Source organism: Cetorhinus maximus, chromosome 18 (genome assembly GCF_964194155.1).
Source record: "Cetorhinus maximus chromosome 18, sCetMax3.hap1.1, whole genome shotgun sequence".
Classification (NCBI taxonomy): Eukaryota; Metazoa; Chordata; class Chondrichthyes; order Lamniformes; family Cetorhinidae; genus Cetorhinus; species Cetorhinus maximus.
The window spans coordinates 101,520,343-101,541,169 of record NC_135896.1 but is presented as its reverse complement, the minus strand read 5'-3'; the positions used below and the strand labels follow the sequence as shown (position 1 = coordinate 101,541,169).

General features: G+C 42.8%; 1 protein-coding gene across 1 annotated transcript in view; it reads left to right on the top strand.

The window, feature by feature from the left end:
• Window positions 1-20,827, top strand: part of LOC144693400 (serine/threonine-protein kinase D1) — a 193,290-nt gene that overhangs the window by 108,658 nt on the left and 63,805 nt on the right. The window contains exon 4 of the mRNA XM_078563280.1: window positions 19,152-19,362. Within this exon, the coding sequence (XP_078419406.1) occupies window positions 19,152-19,362 (211 nt within the window). The remainder of the gene's footprint in view (window positions 1-19,151; window positions 19,363-20,827) is intronic.

The following is a 20,827-nucleotide window of genomic DNA, read 5'->3' as shown; positions in this document are numbered from 1 at the left end:
GACTGTATGCCAAGCAGAGGAGAAGGATAAAGGCTGTGTATTGTATGCGACCCATTAATACAAAGAAGAAGCTGTCATAAATTATAGAGAGCTAAAACTCAAAACATAAATTAGCATCTTTTTAATTAAGTTTTATCTTAAATTATGGTTGATGCTTTCAGTCATTTCTCATTCTTCCCATCATTGCTCTTAATTATATTAAAGTAACCGACACATCAGTTTGAACCCATAAAACTTTATCCTTCTTCTAGAAGAGTCTCACTTTGACTTATTTCCTCCAATCCCATTTGGGACAATGGGCAGCAAGAATCCACCACTGGCCCCCGTCCTTCACAATCTCGTTCACTTCAGCCCAGGTGGTGTCCCGATCTTGAAGGTCCTCCTGAAATGTACTTTGCCAGGTCTGTCTGGCCAGCCCCGTCTCCTACTTCCATCTGGTGGTGTCCATTCTACTGCCGCTCGGAGGGGCGTACATCCAGGAGGCGAAATACATGACCTGCCAGTCTCAGTCATCTCTCTGTAACAATGCCCCACTGGTGCCTCTGAAGAGTGCTGAGGGAACAATTTGAGTGGTAACATGCATGGCCGCCTCCCACCATTTCTATGAAGTGACTGCCCCGTGTTAAAAGTTGTGTTGCTTAATTGAGAACGGTATCATGCAGTGAGGTACACATAGCAATGCAACAAATATGGTAGTGAATATGGAGTGATGTATTTCCCTCTAAGAAAGTATGGGTAAATAACAAACAAGGTGGTCAGAGGAAGTAAGGCAGAGCAGTAGGCCAGTGAAATACTTAACAGGTGAAAAACATGAACAGCTCAATGGAGAGTAACAAGTAATCTGATACAAGCAATTACTTCAACTCTTCACCTTTAAAACTGTTTAATTTTAGCCCCCAAAACAACCACATTATATAGCAAACCATATTCTCCCCAACAGCTACTAATTTGCCCAATTTGTGATCTGACCTTAAAACAGCCTTTCATGAATTTCCTGTCTTTCAGGCTGCCTCTCACCATTTATCAAAGATGCTGGAAACTGTTGAGAATTTTATTAGTTCTTAACTGTACCCAAAACCTAACAAGTTTATGCAAACATCGCTAAAAGTCTATTCTCCTTGACAAGTAAAGTGAGATTTTTCCTAAATATTTTTACAACAATCTGTTAATGCATTGAATCATTCATTGGGAGAATTAAAATAAAAAAAACATGTGCAAATAAAGCCTATTTCATAAAAAGGTGGTTCATTTCTCTGTAGGTCACTGCCTGCCTGTAGCATGGCGATGGACTGATTGTGTTTGTCTTCTGCTTGTAAAAAATACAAAAGGCATTTTCAACTTGAATTAAGATTGTGGCCCCAAAATTCAGAGCCCCAATCACCGATGCAGGGATCACAAAACACTCATGAACGATGGCGCAACACTGCAAGAGGCTATCGAATGTTAAAGCTAGCCTGCACTACTTCAAGCTTAGAGGTGGGATCTGCATGTGGCGAGACACCGGGTAGGTGTATTCTGCAGCCAGGGCATCCGACAATAGTAACACAGGGACCAGCTCGCCAGGGGACGAGGACTCACACAAGCTCTGCTGCAGGGGGCTCAGATGAGGCTTCAATGTGTCTGATAAAAGAGGGCTGAGGAGTATGTACAATTAAATGCTTGCTGCATTGGCAGGCATGCCAGAAAGCCTGCAGTTAATGTCAAGGAGCATGGAGGAGTTCAATATCAACTGGAACCCATCCTTTCCAGTGTGGAAGTGATGACGAACTCTATAAACATACTAGCAGACCCAACTATTTTGCAGCATCTGATGGCTAATATCTCGGCTTCTATTGCAGGGCAAGCAGAAGCCACTCAACGTCTGAGTGTATAATGGAAGCTCAGGCTGAAATTATGCAATCTCAGACTGCTGCCATCATAGCTGCAGATACCAGTGTTTAAAGGGGCTCATAGTGTGTCACAACAATCCAACAATCTGTCCTCCCAACGCTCTCCCAATGGTCAAGGAACACAAACCTGCTGTACACTCTCAGACTGAAAGCATATGAATCCCTCCACTGTCACTTTATCAGAGCTCTTGTTGTTGTCTGTTGGTATGGTGCAGTCCACAGACGTGCTTTCTTGAGCAGAGCTGCTGAGACCATCCTGAAAGACCATCAGCAGTCTCCCTCACTGAAGGCTGGTGGCCTTTCACCAGCTATTCTGCAGCCACTGGGGTAGCACTGTGAAGGGGCACTAGGATAGCCAAAGGTACACAGAAGACAGGCACTCAAAGAATGCACAAGAGTGATTTGTTGATATTTGTATTCAGTACAACATGGTTTCATTTTTAAATTTGGTTTGGAATGTTTATTTTATGGTGGGTTTCATTTTCACATTGTGGCCAAGTGAACATTTGTTGTGGCACAGTGGATGGTAAATGCTGAACTGCTCAAATCCCAGAGGGAAGCTTGAAACAGCTGCCACAACTGTTTTGCAATTTGTATTTTATTTCGAGATGCGTGCCTTGAATTCAGTAGTAATAAGTCCACCGAGTCTGATGTTTTTTACAAAACTAAATTAAACTTTTATTAATAAAAGAAAATATTTAAGCACATACATAAGTCTACAAATTACTACCACAACAACTTCTAAATCCCCTAATTAATCTGGCTCCCAGTTACATCTCAGTTAAGGCAACAGTGAAAACGAATGAATTTCAAAAGCACACAATACCCTGGACAGTGATATTCAAAGTGCGTTTTCGTAGCTTTGGTTCCTATAGACAGCAACTTGATGCACAGAGGCTGGAGGCTTTTCACACTTGTGTTAGATCTTAGAATGCCTTCTCCTCTTACTCATAACTTCATCCCTTTATACATGTTTCTCCCTTTTTAATGTAAATTCCATTCTTCCAATATGTGTTTGCAACTTTACTTTTCTCATAATATAAATCTTTCAGAGTACCCATATTGTCAGTAACCTTTGGGAAAAATAAACACACTGTTTGGCTTAGCTTCTTTTAGCTAAGTGTAACATCTTACCATCGCTTTGAAATTCAAACAACTCTAATTTATCTAAAAATGCAAAGTTTCCTCACACTTCACATTCTAAAACTTCAGCCATGTTTACATATTTAGCATTTCAAACCTAGCTTCCTTTTGATAACTCAAAAGCTCTAGACCAGCTGCCTGCAATTCAATTAAATCACCCACACACACATCCACACAGAGAAACTAATCCAAAACCCACTAGTAAACTACTTTTAAAATAAATCACAATAATATTATGAAAATAATTATATTTTCATGACACCACCCTCCTTACTGGAAAATGAACCGTCATAATTTAAAAAGACGGCTTCATTTTCTTAATCCATTTATATTATCTCCTTTACTTATCTATATACTCACTATTACATTACCAGACGCATGCGTTAACATAAAAATATATACAAATCCTTCGCATCAGCAGAAATCATTCCAGTCCAGTCTTCAGGTTTTTAAATGTCCAATTTTCCCTTTCAGCTTCAAACTCTTGACAATACATCTGCAATTAGATTTTCTTGTCCAGCCACATGCATAATCTGTTGCTTAAGTGGTTACAGTAATAAACTCCATCTGAATAGCCTAGCACTTCTGTCTCAAAATTTGTCCAGAAACTTTAAAGGATTGTGGTCTGTATAAACAATTGCTTCTGACAAATTGTTTGCAACGTAAATCTCAAAATGCTGCAGTGCTATCACCAGACTCAGGTATGGGTAAATCCATGATGGTGAGAGACTTTCACATCTCTCGGAGCCACCTTACCATGTCTAACGGTATGGCCTATTTACGCTTTTGCAAATTCACTTTTATCCAAGTTCATCATCAAATTGGCTTCTTGTTGTTGACTAAATAATTCTTTCAGATGTTGTAAATGCTCCTCCCACATTTGACTGACAATTATCAAATCGTCAATTTAAACAGCACAATTGCTCAGTCCTGCAATTACTTTGTTTCTCAGTCTTTGAAATGTTGCAGGTGCATTTTTCATACCAAACACTTGGCACAAGTCAGGAGTGTGATGTAATACTCTCCACTTGCCTGGATAAGTGCAGCTCCTATAACACTCAAGAAGCTTGACACCATCCAGGACAAAGCAGCCCCCTTGATTGGCACCACATACACAAACATTCACTCCCTCCACCACTGACACACAGTAACAGCAGTGTGTACCATATACAAGATTCACTGCAGGAATTCACCAAGGCTCCTTAGACAGCACCTTCCAAACCCATAACCACTACCATCTAGAAGGACAAGGGCAGCAGACACATGAGAACACCACCACCTGGAAGTTCCCCTCCAAGTCACTCACCATCCTGATTTGGAAATATATCGCTGTTCCTTCACTGTCACTGGGTCAAAATCCTGGAACTCCCTCCCTAACAGCACTGTGGGTGTACCTACACCACATGGACTGCAGCAGTTCAAGAAGGCAGCTCACCATCTAGGAATGGGCAATAAATGCTGGCCGAGCCAGTGACGCCCACATCCCATGAATGAATAAGAGAAAAAAGCTTGCTGCGCTGTTGATCTACTGATTTTCCAGTACGGAATGAGAGCAGCAGGTACAGTGTGACATTTTTTTTTGCATCCAAACCTTTTTATCTTAAAATTAAAAGAACAGTGCTCTTTAGTCCCGATCTTTAACTCAATTGGATTTTGGATGCCTTCATCTCCACGTGTACTGCAGGGATGTTACTAGACTTCGATTTCTTCTGTGATGTGATGCAGCAATTGATATTTTAGCATAGTGGAACAGAAATTGCAATAAACGTCTAGGATATTACATCAAACTAGTTGGGACACGGGAAACCTGCTATTGGGATTGACTGAATGTATTGATCAGTATTGCAACTACAGTCATCATATTTGTCATTAGATATTTGAACTATTCTGGAAAATATATACTTTGCACACAACAAACCTATTAGATTTGATAGTGGAGAAAATAATGTGTGCTGTCTACGCAGTTTAATTAAATCTTCAAATGTATTTGTAATTTGCACTGAATGTTTAATGTTTCCTATTGGGAGACTCATGGGATTAGACATAAGAGGTTTGTGTTTACAACAAAATAAAAGCAGCTGTTGAAAAGAACACCTTTAAAAACCTGTAAAAATGTCTGTGGGATAAATAAATGCAAAATAAAATCACACAACTATCAGCAGCTGGGCATGGACCTTTAACCCTTTACTCTCACCATTTTGAATTACTATTATAGTAAGCAGTGGAGAGGCGTTTTCTTTCTAAACTCAAGTCTGTGTTTGGCAAAGGCTCTTAAAAGGGCTCCCTCTGAGAAGAAGTTGTGTTTTGTGTTTGGTGATCATTGACGTGATTGGCATCTTTCTGTTGAGAGATGATGGGGATGCAGCCTCAGGACTCTGGTGAGGCCAGAGTAAGATCATCTGCTGCTCTCCTTTTGATGGCTGAACACGTCGATTCTGGAAAGGCAAAGTCTGCCACAAGTGCCGCACCTGAAGCTCTCCCTTGCTGGTGTTGCAGGATGATCTCTACTGAATAATACAGGGGGCGGGGGGTGGGGGCGGGCGGGGGTGGGGGGTGAGTGCAGTGGGCAGACGGCACTTCTCCCTGGAAACCACGTTGGCCTGGAGCCAACGCGCCGCAGCAATAAAGCACTGAGGGGCTCACTCGTCAAAGCTGAGTGGGACGTCTCGCCCTCTGGAGCGGGCAGCTCCCTCAGTCCCAGAGCGCCAGAAAGGCGTCAGTGGCAGCGGCCGAAAGTGCAGGTGAGGGGTGGAGCCCTAGGCCGAGGGTCCTCGGAGCGGGTAAGTCCGGGGTCTTGGCCCGGGAGGGTTAGGGAGAGGGGCAGTGGGTGTGAAGGGGTGTGTTTAAGGGAAGGAGTGGGCAGGAAGGGAGAGGTTGTTCAGTTGGTCAACAGAGGACAGCCCCCAAAGAGCAACCGCCCCCAACCGCTTCCCGTCTTTCACCAATTCAGGTTAGAAATCGGGCTTCCCATTCCAACCCTGCTGCCCATGGCAAACATATTGTAACATGGGCGGCGTATTATCAGGGTTCACAGGCTTGATAACAAACCTAATTGACCCTTAAGTTGTTGATTTAAATATGGCGGCCGGCACCTGCCCACCCCCTGTACTCTGAGGGTGAGCTCGGGGGTGGTGGTGGGATGCATGCCCACCCCATCTTTGGAAGGTGCTGTGTAAGAGGCATTGGTGAATTCCTGCAGTGCATCTTGTAGATGGTACACACTGCTGCTACTGTGCGTCAGTGGTGGAGGGAGTGAATGTATGTGGATGTGGTGTCAATTAAGCGGGCTGCTTTGTCCTGGATAATGTCAAGCTTTTTGAGTGTTGTTGGAGCTGCACTCATCCAAGCAAGTGGGGAGGACTTGTGCCTTGTAGATGGTGGACAGGCTTTGGGGAGTCAGGAGGTGAGTTACTCGCTGCAGAATTTCCAAACTCTGACCTGCTCTTTAGCCAAGTATTTATATCGATGGTCTAGTTCAGTTTCTGGTCAATGGTAACCCCCAGGATGTTGATAGTGGGGGATTCAGTGATGGTAATGCTATTGAATGTCAAGGGGCGATGGTTAGATTCTCTCTTGTAGGAGATGGTCATTGCTTGGCATTTGTGTGGCGCAAATGTTACTTGTCAGCCCAAGCCTGGATATTGTCCAGGTCTTGCTGCATTTGGACACAGACTGTTTCAGTAACTGAGGAATCGCGAATGGTGCTGAACCTTGTGCAATCATCAGCGAACATCCCCACTTCTGACCTTATGATGGAAGGAAGCTCATTGATGAAGCAGCTGAAGATGGTTGTGCCTAGGACACTACACTGAGGAACTCCTGCAGTGATGTCCTGGAGCTGAGATGACTGACCTCCAACAACCACAACCATCTTCCTTTGTGCTAGGTATGACTCCAACCAGCGGAGATTTTTCCCCCTGATTCCCATTGACTCCAGTTTGGCTAGGGCTCCTTGATGCCACACTCGGTCAAATGTGGCCTCGATGTCAAGGGCAGTCACTTTCACCTCACCTCGGGAGTTCAGCCCTTTTGTCCATGTTTGAACCAAGGCTGTAATGAAGACAGGAGCTGAGTGGCCCTGGCAGAACCCAAACTGAGTGCCAGTGAGCAGGTTATTGCTAAGCAAGAGCCACTTGATAGCACTATTGATAATCCGTTCCATTACTTTACTGATGATGGAGAGTAGACTGATGGGGCAGTAATTGGCCGGGTTGGATTTTTCCTGCTTTTTGTGTACAGGACATACCTGGGCAATTTTCCACACTGCAGGGCAGATGCCTGTGTTGTAGCTGCACTGGAACAGCTTGGCTAGGGGCGCGGCAAGTTCTGGAGCACATGTATTGCCGGAATATTGTCAGCGCCCGTAGCTTTTGCAGTATCCAATGCCTTCAGCCATTTCTTGATACCACGTGGAGTGAATTGAATTTGCTGAAGACTGGCATCTGTGATGCTGGAGACCTCCAGAGGAGGCCGAGATGGATCATCCACTCGGCAATTCTGGCTGAAGATTGTTGCAAATGCTTCAGCCTTATCTTTTGCACAGATTTGCTGAGCTCCCCCATCATTGAGGATGGGGATATTTGTGGAGCCTCCACCGCCAGTGAGTTGTTTAATTGTCCACCACCATTCACGACTGGATGTGGCAGGACTGTAGAGGTTAGATCTGATCCATTCATTGTGGACTTGCTTAGCCCTGTCTGTCACTTGCTGATTAAGCTGTTTGGCATGCAAGTAGTCCTGTGTTGTAGCTTCACCAGGTTGACACCTAATTTTTAAGTATGCCTGGTGCTGCTCCTGGCATGCCCTCCTGCACCCTTCATTGAACCAGTGTTGATCCCCTGGCTTGATGGTAATGGTAGAGTGGGGGATATGCCGGGCCATGAGCTACAGATAAAAGCAAAAAACTGCGGATGCTGGAAATCCAAAACAAAAACAAAAATACCTGGAAAAACTCAGCAGGTCTGACAGCATCTGTGGAGAGGAGCACAGTTAACGTTTCGAGTGCGTATGACTTCACCAGAACTAAGGAAAGATAGAAAAGAGGTGAAATATAAGCTGGTTTAAGGGGGGGTGGGACAGGTAGAGCTGGATAGAGGGCCAGTGATAGGTGGAGATAACCAAAAGATGTCAGAGACAAAAGGACAAAGAGGTGTTGACGGTGGTGATATTATCTAATAAATGTGCAAATGGGGACATTAAGGGTAGAAAGCAGGACGAGCAAGGTACAGATAGCCCTAGTGGGGGTGGGGTGGGGGGGATTGAAACAGGCTAAAAGGTAGAGATAAAACAATGAATGGAAATACATTTAAAAATAATGGAAATAGGTGGGAAAAGAAAAATATATATAAATTTTAATGCAGCAATGAATGTGGGTTCCACTTCTGTTGAGTTATTTATTTTTCATGAAGCGTTTTATAAGCATAGATAACACTTCAACACTTACCTCATAATTTTACATTTTTAACCTGTTATTAAAACACTTCTGTAAAATTCTACTGGGGACTCGAAACATTAACTGTATTCCTCTCCGCAGATGCTGTCAGACCTGCTGAGTTTTTTCGTGAGTTACAGATTGTGCCTGAGTCCAATTCTGCTGCTGCTGATGGCCCACAGTGTTTCATGGTTGCCCAGTTTTGAGTTGCTATATCTGTTCAAATTCTATCCCATTTAGCACGGTGGTCATGCCAACAACACAATGGAGGGTATCCTCAATATGAAGATGGGTTTTTGGCTCCACAAAGACTGTGCAGTGATCACTCCTATCAACACTCTCTTGGATCTGGGGCAGGCAGGTTGGTGAGGATGAGGTCAAGTATGTTTTTCCCTCATGTTGGTTCCCTCACCACCTGCCGCAGACCCAGTCTAGCAGCTATGTCCTTTAGGACCCGGCCAGCTCGGTCAGTAGTGGTCTACAGAGCCACTGTTGGTGATGGATATTGAAGAGTCCCACCCAGGGTACATTCTTCCCCCGAGCCAACCTCAGTGCTCCCCCCAAGTGGTGTTCAACATGGAGGAGCATTGATCTGTGAGCTGGGGGTGGGGGGCGGGGGTGAGGGTGGGTGGGGGGTGGGTGGTGCATGATTGGTGGTAATCAGCAGGAGGTTTCCTTGCCCATGTTTGACCTGATGCCATGAGACTTCATGGGGTCTGCAGTCAATGTTAAGAGCTTCCAGCGCAACTCCCTCCCGATTGTATACCACTCTATCGCCACCTCTGCTGGGTGTGTCCTGCTGGTGGGACAGGACATACCCAGGGATGGTGATGTGCAGAAGAAATCTTTGAACATGTAACTAGATGAAAACAGAGATAATAATAATGATGCGGTCTATTTGTATGAGCTGGGCCAAGCTTGTACCTCTTCTGAAACATCAATGGAAATATTAGATATTTATTCTTTGAATTATTTTTATGACCTTCTGTGCAGGCAGGACTAACATGAAATGGCCTGTGACAAAGTAATCCTTCTTATAGGGATATTTGGGGATTTATTTGTCTCATTTGTCAAACCATCTCTAAACAAACCTTTCAACACTGATAAAAATATTGGGGGATTATTTTGGTGAAAGGGTGAAAACAGGTGCTGAATGGGTGATGTGCTTATGAAGGAGTAACAAGCCCAGAGAACCATGGATGACCAGAGATATTCAGGTTACGATGAGAAGGAAAAGAGAGGCTTTTAGCAGGTACAAGGGAAGCAAATCAGCAGAGGGATTAGTGGAGTACAGAAAGTGCAGGGTGGAGCTTAAGAAAGCAATTAGGAGAGCAAAGAGGGGATATGAGAAAGCTCTGGCTGGTAAAAGTAGGGAAAATCCCAAGATATTCTATAAGTATATCAATGGGAAGAGGATAATCAGGGAAAGAGTAGGGCCCATAAGGGAGCAAGGGGGCAATCTCTGGGTGGAGCCAGAGGACATCGTTAGAGTGTTCAATGAATACTTCATGTCCGTCTTCACCCAAGAGAATGAGGATGAAGGTGGATTCAAAATTGACTTAGTTGTAGGAGGCAGAGGGTAATGACAGAAGGATGCTTTAGTGACTGGAAGCCAGTGTCCCCTGGCGTACCACAGTGATCTGTGCTGGGTCCCCTATTATTTGTCATTTATATAAATGACATAGATGACTATGTGGGGGGTAGGATTAGTAAGTTTGTGGATGACACAAAGATTGGCCAGGTGGTTAACAGTGAGGTTGAGTGTCTTGGGCTACAGGAAGATATAGACGGGATGGTCAAATGGGCAGATAAGTAGCAGATGGAATTTAACCCTGAAAAGTGTGAGGTGATACACTTTGGAAGGAGTAATTTGACAAGGAAGTATTCAATGAACGGCATGGCACTAGGAAGTTCTGAGGAACAAAGGGACCTTGGCGTGTGTGTCCATAGATCTCTGAAGGCAGAGGGGCATGTTAGTGGGGTAGTGAAAAAGGCATATGGGACAATTGCCTTTATCAATCGAGGCATAGATTACAAAAGTAGGGAGGTCATGTTGGAGTTGTATAGAACCTTGGTGAGGCCACAGCTGGAGTACTGTGTGCAGTTCTGGTCGCCACATTATAGGAAGGATGTGATTGCGCTGGATGGAGTGCAGAGGAGATTCACCAGGGTGTTGCCTGGGATGAAACATTTAAGTTATGAAGAGAGGTTGGATAGACTTGGGTTGTTTTCGTTGGAGCAGAGAAGACTGAGGGGTGACCTGATTGAGGTGTACAAGATTATGAGGGGCATGGATAGGGTGGATAGGGAGCAGCTGTTTCCCTTAGTTGAAGGGTCAGTCACAAGGGGGCATAAGTTCAAGGTGAGGGGCAGGAGGTTTAGGGGGGAATGTGAGGAAAAACTTTTTTACCCAGAGGGTGGTGACGGTCTGGAATGCGCTGCCTGGGAGGGTGGTGGAGGTGGGTTGCCTCACATCCTTTAAAAAGTACCTGGATGAGTACTTGGCACGTCATAACATTCAAGGCTATGAGCCAAGTGCTGGTAAATGGGATTAGGTAGTTAGGTTAGGTGTTTCTCACGTGTCGGTACAGACTCGATGGGCCGAAGGGCCTCTTCTGCACTGTGAGATTCTGTGAAGACACCAGTTTAAAAGTCTAGATTTCACAAACCATTTTGGTCCAATTGCTGATGACCATAATTTAAACTTGCCTGGAAGAGCAACAGAGACCTGCAGGGGTAGTATTTAATGGTTGGTTAGACCTCATTTTAATGCAGCAATGTATGTGGGCTCCACTTCTGTCGAAGGTGTGGAGTGCACTGGGGTTATTTATTTTTCATGAAGCATTTTATAAACACAGATAATACTTCAACACTTATCTCATAATTTTACATTTTTAACCTGTTATTAAAACACTTCTGTAAAGTTCTACTGGGGACTTGACTCCCATATAATGCACAACTTTTCTATATCATGGGGCATGCTTAGGCGCAACCAGTAAATAGCCTGCCACAGGGAGAAACACAAGTGAAAAGGCTTTAGGTGACAGTTCACCTTGAGAAGACTTGAATGTCAGCTGAGTTCCCTCAACTAGTATTTTGTGTTCACTAAACCATGAGGAGTGTACACAGAGTAGATAGTGAGAAACTGTTCCCATTGGCTGTACACAGAGTAGATAGTGAGAAACTGTTCCCATTGGCTGTAGACAGAGTAGATAGTGAGAAACAGTCCCCATTGGCTGTACACAGAGTAGATAGTGAGAAACTGTTCCCATTGGCTGTAGACAGAGTAGATAGTGAGAAACTGTTCCCATTGGCTTTACACAGAGTAGATAGTGAGAAACTGTTCCCATTGGCTGTACACAGAGTAGATAGTGAGAAACTGTTCCCATTGGCTGTACACAGAGTAGATAGTGAGAAACTGTTCCCATTGGCTGTACACAGAGTAGATAGTGAGAAACTGTTCCCATTGGCTGTAGACAGAGTAGATAGTGAGAAACAGTCCCCATTGGCTGTACACAGAGTAGATAGTGAGAAACTGTTCCCATTGGCTGTAGACAGAGTAGATAGTGAGAAACTGTTCCCATTGGCTGTACACAGAGTAGATAGTGAGAAACTATTCCCATTGGCTGTACACAGAGTAGATAGTGAGAAACTGTTCCCATTGGCTGTACACAGAGTAGATAGTGAGAAACAGTCCCCATTGGCTGCACACAGAGTGGAGAGTGAGAAACTGTTCCCATTGGCTGCACACAGAGTAGATAGTAAGAAACTGTTCCCATTGGCTGTACACAGAGTAGATAGTGAGAAACAGTCCTCATTGGCTGTACACAGAGTAGATAGCGAGAAACTGTTCCCATTGGCTGTAGACAGAGTAGATAGCGAGAAACTGTTCCCATTGGTAGTAGGTACAAGAACCAGAGGACATCGATATAAGTTGAATAGCAAAAGAACCATTGATTCCAAACCACATGGAGAGTCACAACATTAGGCCAAACATGGGCAAAGAAGCTTCCTGCTGATCCTCACCCACTGCACCCCTCAGCTGATATTCCTTCATGTTGAACAGCACTTGAAAGAAACAAGGCTGGCAAGGGCACAGATTGTAACTCAAGGCTGAATCATTTGCAGCCTACCTCAGCCAGATATGCTGCGTGCATTATCCATCCCAGCCTCCAACTGAGCTCCCAGCACCACAGTTGCCAGTGTTCAATCAATTCAGTTCGTTCCATGTCATTTCAACAAACTGCTCAGCACACTAGATACAGCAAAGGCTATGGACCCCACCAACATCACCTGTCATACTGAAAACTTGTGCTCCTGTCTACTTTCAATAATCAGCAACATGATTGCAGTGTTGTCGACAGAGCCATCAAGTGATATTTAGACAATGATAGCCTGCTCAATGATGCTCAGTTTTGGTTCCGCCAGGGCCAGTCAACTCCTGACCTCATTACAGCCTTGGTCCAAACATGGACAAAGGAGCTGAACTCCCGAGGTGAGGTGAGAGTGACTGCCCTTGACATCAAGGCGACATTTGACCGAGTGTGGCATCAAGGAGCCCTAGCAAAACTGGAGTCAATGGGAATCGGGGAAAACCCCTCCACTGGTTGGAGTCATACCCAGCACAAAGGAAGATGGTTGTGGTTGTTGGAGGTCAATCATCTCAGCTCCAGGACATCACTGCTGGAGTTCCTCAGGTTAGTGTCCTCAGCCCAACCATCTTCAGCTGCTTCATCAATGACCTTCCTTCCATCATAAGGTCAGAAGTGGGGATGTTTGCTGATGATTGCACAATGTTCAGCACAATTCTCAACTTCTCAGATACTGAAGCAGCCCATGTCCAAATTCAGCAAGACCTGGACAATATTCAGGCTTTGGTTGACAAGTGGCAAGTAACGTTTGCGCCACACAAGTGCCAGGCAATGACCATCTCCAAAAAGAGAGAATCTAACCATCGCCCCTTGATGTTCAATGGCATTACCATCACTGAATCCCCCATTATCAACATCCTGGGGATTACCATGAACCAGAAACTGAACTGGACCAGCCATATAAATACTGTGGCTACAAGAGCAGGTCAGAGGCTAGGAATCCTGTGGCGAGTAACTCACCTCCTGTCTCCCCAAAGCCTGTCCACCATCAGCACAAGACAAGAATGTGATGGAATATTTATCATTTGCCTGGATGAGTGCAGCTCCCACAACACTCAAGAAGCTCAACACCATCCAGGACAAAGTACCCTGCTTGATTGGCACCCCATCCACCACTTCCAACATCCAGTCCCTCCAACCCCAAATGCACAGTGTGCACCACCTACAAGATGCACTGCAGCAACCTACCTAGGTTCCAAACTCATGACCTCTGTTGCCTAAAAGAATGTGGGTGGTAGACATGTGAGTCCTCCCTAGGTCTTACGTTATCCTAAATTGCAATATACACCCATTCCTTCATCGTCACTGGGTCAAAACCCTTCCTATCAGCACTGTCATTGTACCCAAATCACATGGACTGGAGCTATTCAGGAAAGTGACTAACCACCAACTTGCAATTAGGGATGGGCAATAATTGCTGACCGAGCCAGCGACACTCACCTGCCATCAACAAATAATAAGGAAAAGCCTGAAGCTCCTTTTTCCCTCGCTAACTTGAAAATTGCATTTACTTTGAAATAATAGTTTAAGCCATTTTTGTGGCTTTGTCCCTGTTTCGTACATAAACATGTGGGCCGCATATATAAGCTTTGTAATAAATCCTGTCCTATCAGGTAAGTACAGTTTGACTATCTCCAGTTTCCATTTCACAGCCAGTCATTTCCAGTTCACACAAGTCTTAATTTTCTTCCACTTTCATTCAATTAAATCACTGCATCACTGAAAGTCTACATAATTAACGTGGATAGAATTGAATGGTGAATTTTACCACATCAGATCCTCCAAAGGACAATTTTGATGTGAATCCCACTGGTAACATTAAGGTATTTTAAAATAATCTTGGTACACAGTTCATTTTGCAACGGCTTCTCTGTTCTCAACTCACTGGTGAAATCGCTGAATATTTACCTCCCAAGGAAAGAAATTCAGTAAGTCTGGTGACCTCTGACCTTCTGCTGAAAGATTGGTGTAATCTCACAGTTTGCTGCTTCTGCAGTTGGTACCACATTAGACAACACATCTGGGTATTGCAGTCACACATGTGGACGTGAACATGTTCCACTCTGCAAAATCTGCTTTGACCCTCCACTTTTATTGACCAACTGAGAAAGTGTCTGTTCAGTGATAGCCTATTTGCTAATAAAGTGGGCCTTCCAACAGCTCTGCTACATCACTAAAAATTGGGATGGATTGTCTTTGGCTAATCACACAGAATCTTAACAGCACAGAAGGAGGCCATTCAGCCCGTCATATCTGCACCAGCTCTCCAAATGAACATTATGACCTAGTGCCATTGCCCTGCCTTTTCCCCATACCCTTACTAATTGTTTCTATTCAAATAATCATCTAATGCCCTCTTGAATGCCTCGATTGAGCCTGCCTCCACCACACTTCCAGGCAGTGCATTCCAGACCCCAACCACTAGTATTTTCCTCGTGTCACACTTGCTTCTTTTGCAAATCACTTTAAACCTGTGCCCCCTCATTCTTGATCCTTTTATGAGCGGGAACAGCTTCCCCGATCTACTCTGTCCAGCACCCTCATGATTTTGAACATCTCTATCAAATCTCCTCTTAGCCTCCTTCTCTCCAAGGGGAACAGTCCCAACCTTTTCAATCTATCCTCATAGCTGAGGTTTCTCATCCCTGGAACCATTCTTGTAAACCTCTTCTGCGCTCTCTCCAATGTGTTCACATCCTTCCTATAATATGGTGCCCGGAACTGTACACAATATCCCAGCTAATGGTTGTGATTTGCTTCTCAATTCACACATTAGTACAACGCCTCAGTGCCATCTAGTATAATTTTACAATGAAATCTCAGAATGTGTAGTATTGATTTTAAACTGAATAACGTGGTGAAGGCTCATGGGTAAGCCAAGTTCGTCCTCAAATAAAAACGGAAAACTCAGCAAGTCTGGCAGCTTCTGTGGATAGGGAAACAAAGTTAATGTTTCGAGTCCAATATGACTCTTCTTCAGAGTAAGTAGAGTCCTCACCACCTACATTATCTGTGCTTATCCGGGTATCGGATGTTTTTCAGTCCATTGTGGAGTTAAGCTTCCTATATTGGGCAAATGGGGGATAATTATTTATCATAACCATTGAATTCAATACAAATGCACCACTTATAATGGATTAAGCGCCCTGGCTATTGTGGGCAATTCATTCAGCTGTTCACACTTTGTTAAATTGGGATTAAGTTCTGTTAACTGTTCACCTGAGGAACTGATTGCCTCAGCACCATGAAGCACAATGTTTCAGTTAAAAGGAATCCATCTGGTACAAGTAATGACCAGTGAAAGCCCTGCCCACCCTTTTTCATCCACTTTCATCATTCCAGGAGCAGCTGCTTGAAGTCTCCACTTTCTGACTGTGTCCCCTGGTTGCTATCAATTGAGGCAGATTACAGGCAACTGCTCAGTAAATACACTGGAGATTGTTTCCAATTAACCAAGTCATTATCCAATACAGAGGGCCAGGAGAATCAATACATTTTGCCAAGAAGCCACTTCTTTTGCTGATGGGATTTGAACCCCACTGGCAAGGTCAACATTTGTTGTCCATCCCTAATGATCCTTGAGAAGGTAGTTGTGAGTCGCCTTCTTGAAATGTGACAGTCCAGTGCAGTTCCAGGATTTTAACACATTTTGACACTTGATCAAAATGCAGTACTGTACTGTAGAAGATTGTGTGGGTCCAAGTCTGACTTCAGAAACTTGAGCACATATTCCAGGCTGACACTGCTGTATTGAGGGAGTGCTGCACTGTTGGAGGTGCTGTCTTTTTGATAAGGTGTTAGAGGTCCCATCTGCTCTATCAGATGGATGTAAAAAATATCATGGTACTATTTTAAAATGTCGTAAATATTCTCTCTAGTGTCCTGGCCAATATTAACCCTCAACCAACATCACTAAATCAGATTATCTGCTCATTTATCTAATTTCTATTTGTGTACCAATTGATTGCTACGTTTCTTACATTACAGCAGTAATTCCACTTCATAAAGTACTTCCTTGGCTGTAAGACATTTTTGGACATTTTGTGAAAGGCATTATGAAAATGCAAGCTCTTACTTTTTTTTATATTACATCTGGTTCACCTGTCTATAACCAGAAGGATTCATTTTCACAAACTCCAATATGATTTTTTTGCTATTCCAGTTGATCGATGCTACAAGTTATTACAGCCGCTTGTTAACTGGATTATGTATCACTGATAACATTACAGCCAAACTATGTAAATCAGACAAATCACGTTAACACAAACACACCTGCTTTATAACTTGTGCACTGACTACATTGGTCATAGATTTCCCTGTAATCTAAATTGTTTATGGTTCGATAAACTTTAAGTATTGACATCACAAACCGACACAATCCATGCCGTAACTGACTGTATGTGTACTTCACTAAACCTGGTACAACTCTTAAAAAAAAGTCTAGACAAATTGCATATGAAATATTGTCGACTGAAAAAGAGAGGAATTTCAAAGTTATAATTTAATGTGAAGGTTCAGAGGATGTGCACAAAGCTTTTCTCTTCATTGGCGTTAGAGACACTATCAATCCTACCTTTGTAGCTCATCCTCCTGTGAAATATTCCATTATATACAATGGCTATAAACCAAATAATTAACATCTTAACTACTCTGAAGGAAATGGTTGAAAGTGAATTTTAATGGTAATGTGACGAGAAATTTCTACCTCTAGTTTGTGAACCTAAATATTGAAAGTCTGCACTAAAATAACCCCTCATTTCTGTCTCTTCTTTCTGTGTATTTCCAATATGGACTTTACTGCCTCCCTTTTGCTTCAGTCTCCTATAGGTTCTAACACCGAGATGTACAAGTTAATGCCTGCTACCCATACTAATAGTTACAGAGGCCAAACAATTCAGTTACCTCCACCTACATAGCTTAAAACCTAATGATACATTAACTTCACTAACAGATTTCATAGATATTCAACATCCAATAATAATTGATCACAATTTATTCTTCAGTTAATGATACCAAATCATTCATGAGTGACAAATCTTCAGTGGTATGCAACAGTTCCCCCTTCTGACAAAAATTCATTGTTCAGTGGTTCGTTATTGAGAATTGATAGAAAAGGTTTCATATATAGTTTTTCTTCATCTTAATTGGGGGGGGGGGGATATTTAATTTTAATTGTTATGAAATTATTCATTAATTCAACATCTCCCATGATTTTTAAGTCATTTTGGAAGACAGTTTTGCAACCTCACAAAACAGGATTGAAATTACAAACTCGGAACATTGTCTACAAACATCATTTCAGTTTGTCACAAATATAGAGCCACTTTTTAAGCTGCCTGGTGTCTTGTGAGGGTGACAATGTTGAAACCGTTTCCCAGGTTTTGGTATTTGCCGAAGGCTGCTGAGTGCAAAACTGAAGGGGAAACATAGTCCCTTTACTCAGCCTAACCAGGAGTGCTGCAGGGTGTGTGAGTGTATACCCCTCATTAATGAAGTCCCAGTGAGGCATAGAGGTAGAGATTTAAAGTACAGTCAACTATCTTTAATTCAAAGGCATTTTTGAGTGGAAAAAAAATGAATTAACCATTAGCTCCAGTTTTGTTGATTTAATCAATTTGTCTAGTTACTGTATAATTCAAATTAAACAACTTTAAATTAGGAGTAGGCTACACCTCCATCATGTTATTGAAATACAGCTTATGAAAACATGCCTATGGAATTAGTTGTGGGGAGGTTACTAAAAGAATGAGTGGCAGGATAAGCAATTCCACTCCCGACAGTAGAATAAATTATGCAAATGACTGTATTTGTTATTCAGCAATCTACCCTCACACTTGTGGTATAAATACCAACATACTGTGAGTTCAATACATTAGTATTTAAGTTGCATAATAGGTGTACCCGTAGCATCTGCCGGAAACTGAGAAAACATAGAGTGCAAATGTTTTAGAATTCAAAGAAAATGTCAGATCAAACAGTATTTTAAAATTCAGGCATACATTAACTGCTGTGATATTACTAATCGAAAATGACAATCACATCTCTGATTCAGTAAGATCATATATTCATTTTGTGTTTTAACCTAAATATATTGCTAAAGTACAATCTTATTTCCATAACTGCACATTGCAAATACTTACTTAACCCTCTCACCTTCCAAAGCAGTTTCAAACTGACTCAACAGTATGTCTTTCCAGCCTGTATAATGCCGTCTGATAGCTAAGTGTGAATCAATTGGTGTAGAAATTTAAGCCAATCAATGTGCAAATTGCTGTTTAATAGTATAAGAAAAAATAGATAGCAAAGAATAAAAATGTGTCTCTAACATTCCTAAGTAATTAGGTAAACCCTAATTGCTGTATACATAGTGCCATGTTTGCAATCTATTAATGGGTTACCTCACCTTATTCAATGTCATATAAATAACCATTTAGCTGTTGCTCAATATGTGCTTAATATTTTTCAAACATCTTTCTAATCTGTTACAGAACAATGACTGTGCAAATAAAATGACATTTTGTTCTTATGTACTTATAGCAGAAGACACCATCTGAGTCTTTCATTGGAAGAGAGAAACGCTCAAATTCACAGTCATACATTGGCCGTCCCATTCAGCTGGATAAGATTTTCCTTTCCAAAGTTAAAGTGCCTCACACATTTGTAATTCATTCTTACACCCGGCCCACTGTTTGCCAGCACTGTAAGAAGCTTTTGAAAGGGCTTTTTAGACAGGGTGTGCAGTGTAAAGGTGAGTATTGGAATCAATCTGCATGTACTGTTGCTCCAGGCAGTGAAAATTGTTGAAATTTATCAGAAAACCAATGTTTAAAAAGTTGTTAATGTCTATTGTGTTTGCTTCTCTCAGATCAAAGCACTGCAGTTTCTTTGTACAATGTTGGCAAATTAAATTATTTCAGGCCCTATTCATTTCGTTCAGTGAAAGTCATCAAAATGCCAATACTAATTATATATTTATTCATATTCCATTCTGAGCCTACATTTTAAAACTAGCCGAAGTCTCTCCTGCTCATACAGGTCCCCAGCATACTCAACACTGTTCACACTTATATCTTGCAACTCCGTTTTCAATGCTCGTTTACAACATAACCGCTGTAACTCCTCACCACTCTTGGCCAGTCTAATTTGTGATACAATTTCAAATATGCTGAAGAATCCTCCAGAGGCACATATTTTATTTTTAATTTAGAAGTCAAGTTTTATAGGGAATTCACAGAACCAGCATTTCATTGGACAGGTTTTAGAAAACTCGGAGACCCTGCAGCTTTGTAACATGTACCATGTTCCATCTGTGCTACAGTTTCGATTAGAAAAGTGGCAAATACCCCACATTATCTACAACTCTATTAGAATCACAGAAGCAGAGAATGGTTACAGCACAGACGGAGGCCACTCAGCCTGCCGTGTCTGTGCCGGCTCTCTCCACTTCGAGCCACTCTCCCACCTTCTCTCGGTAGACCTGCACATTCTTCCTTTTCAAATAATAACCTAATTCTCTCTTGAAAGCCACAATTGAACCTGGGTCACCAGACTTTCAGGCAGTACATTCCACATCCTAACCACGTGGCTGCATAAAAATGTTTCTGCTCGTGCCTCCATTGCCTCTTTTGCCAATTACCTTAAACTTATACCCTCTGGTTCACAATTATTCCACTAATGGGAACAGGTTCTCCCTATCCACTCTGTCCAGACCCCTCATGATTTTGAATACCTCTGTCAAACCTCCTCTTAGCCTTCTCTTCTCCAAGAACAGCCCCAACTTCTCCAATCTACCTTCAAAACTAAAGTTCCTCGTCCTTGGAACCAATCTCATGAATCTTTTCTGTGCCCTCTCTAATACCACATTTTTCCTAAAGTGTGGTACCCAGAACTGGACACAAAACTCCAGATGAGGCCCAAGAGTATTTTTTACACACAAAAAAGGACAAAGCTGCCCAGAAGGATGGTAGCCCACCAGACTTCCTCCGCCATCTTGACCCATTGACAAAGCAATGGGTGCTTGCACTCTTCTCAACTGTGGTACGGAATGGCCACATTCCCCAAATCGGGTGTGAGGCAATGGTAATAGCCCTGCCAAAACCAGGAAAGACAGCAGAGGACTCTGGGAGCTGCAGGCCCAATTCACTGCTCTGTACAGCCGAAAATCTCCTGGAGTGACTCATTCTTTTAAGAAGTAGCCCGATTACCAACCCATC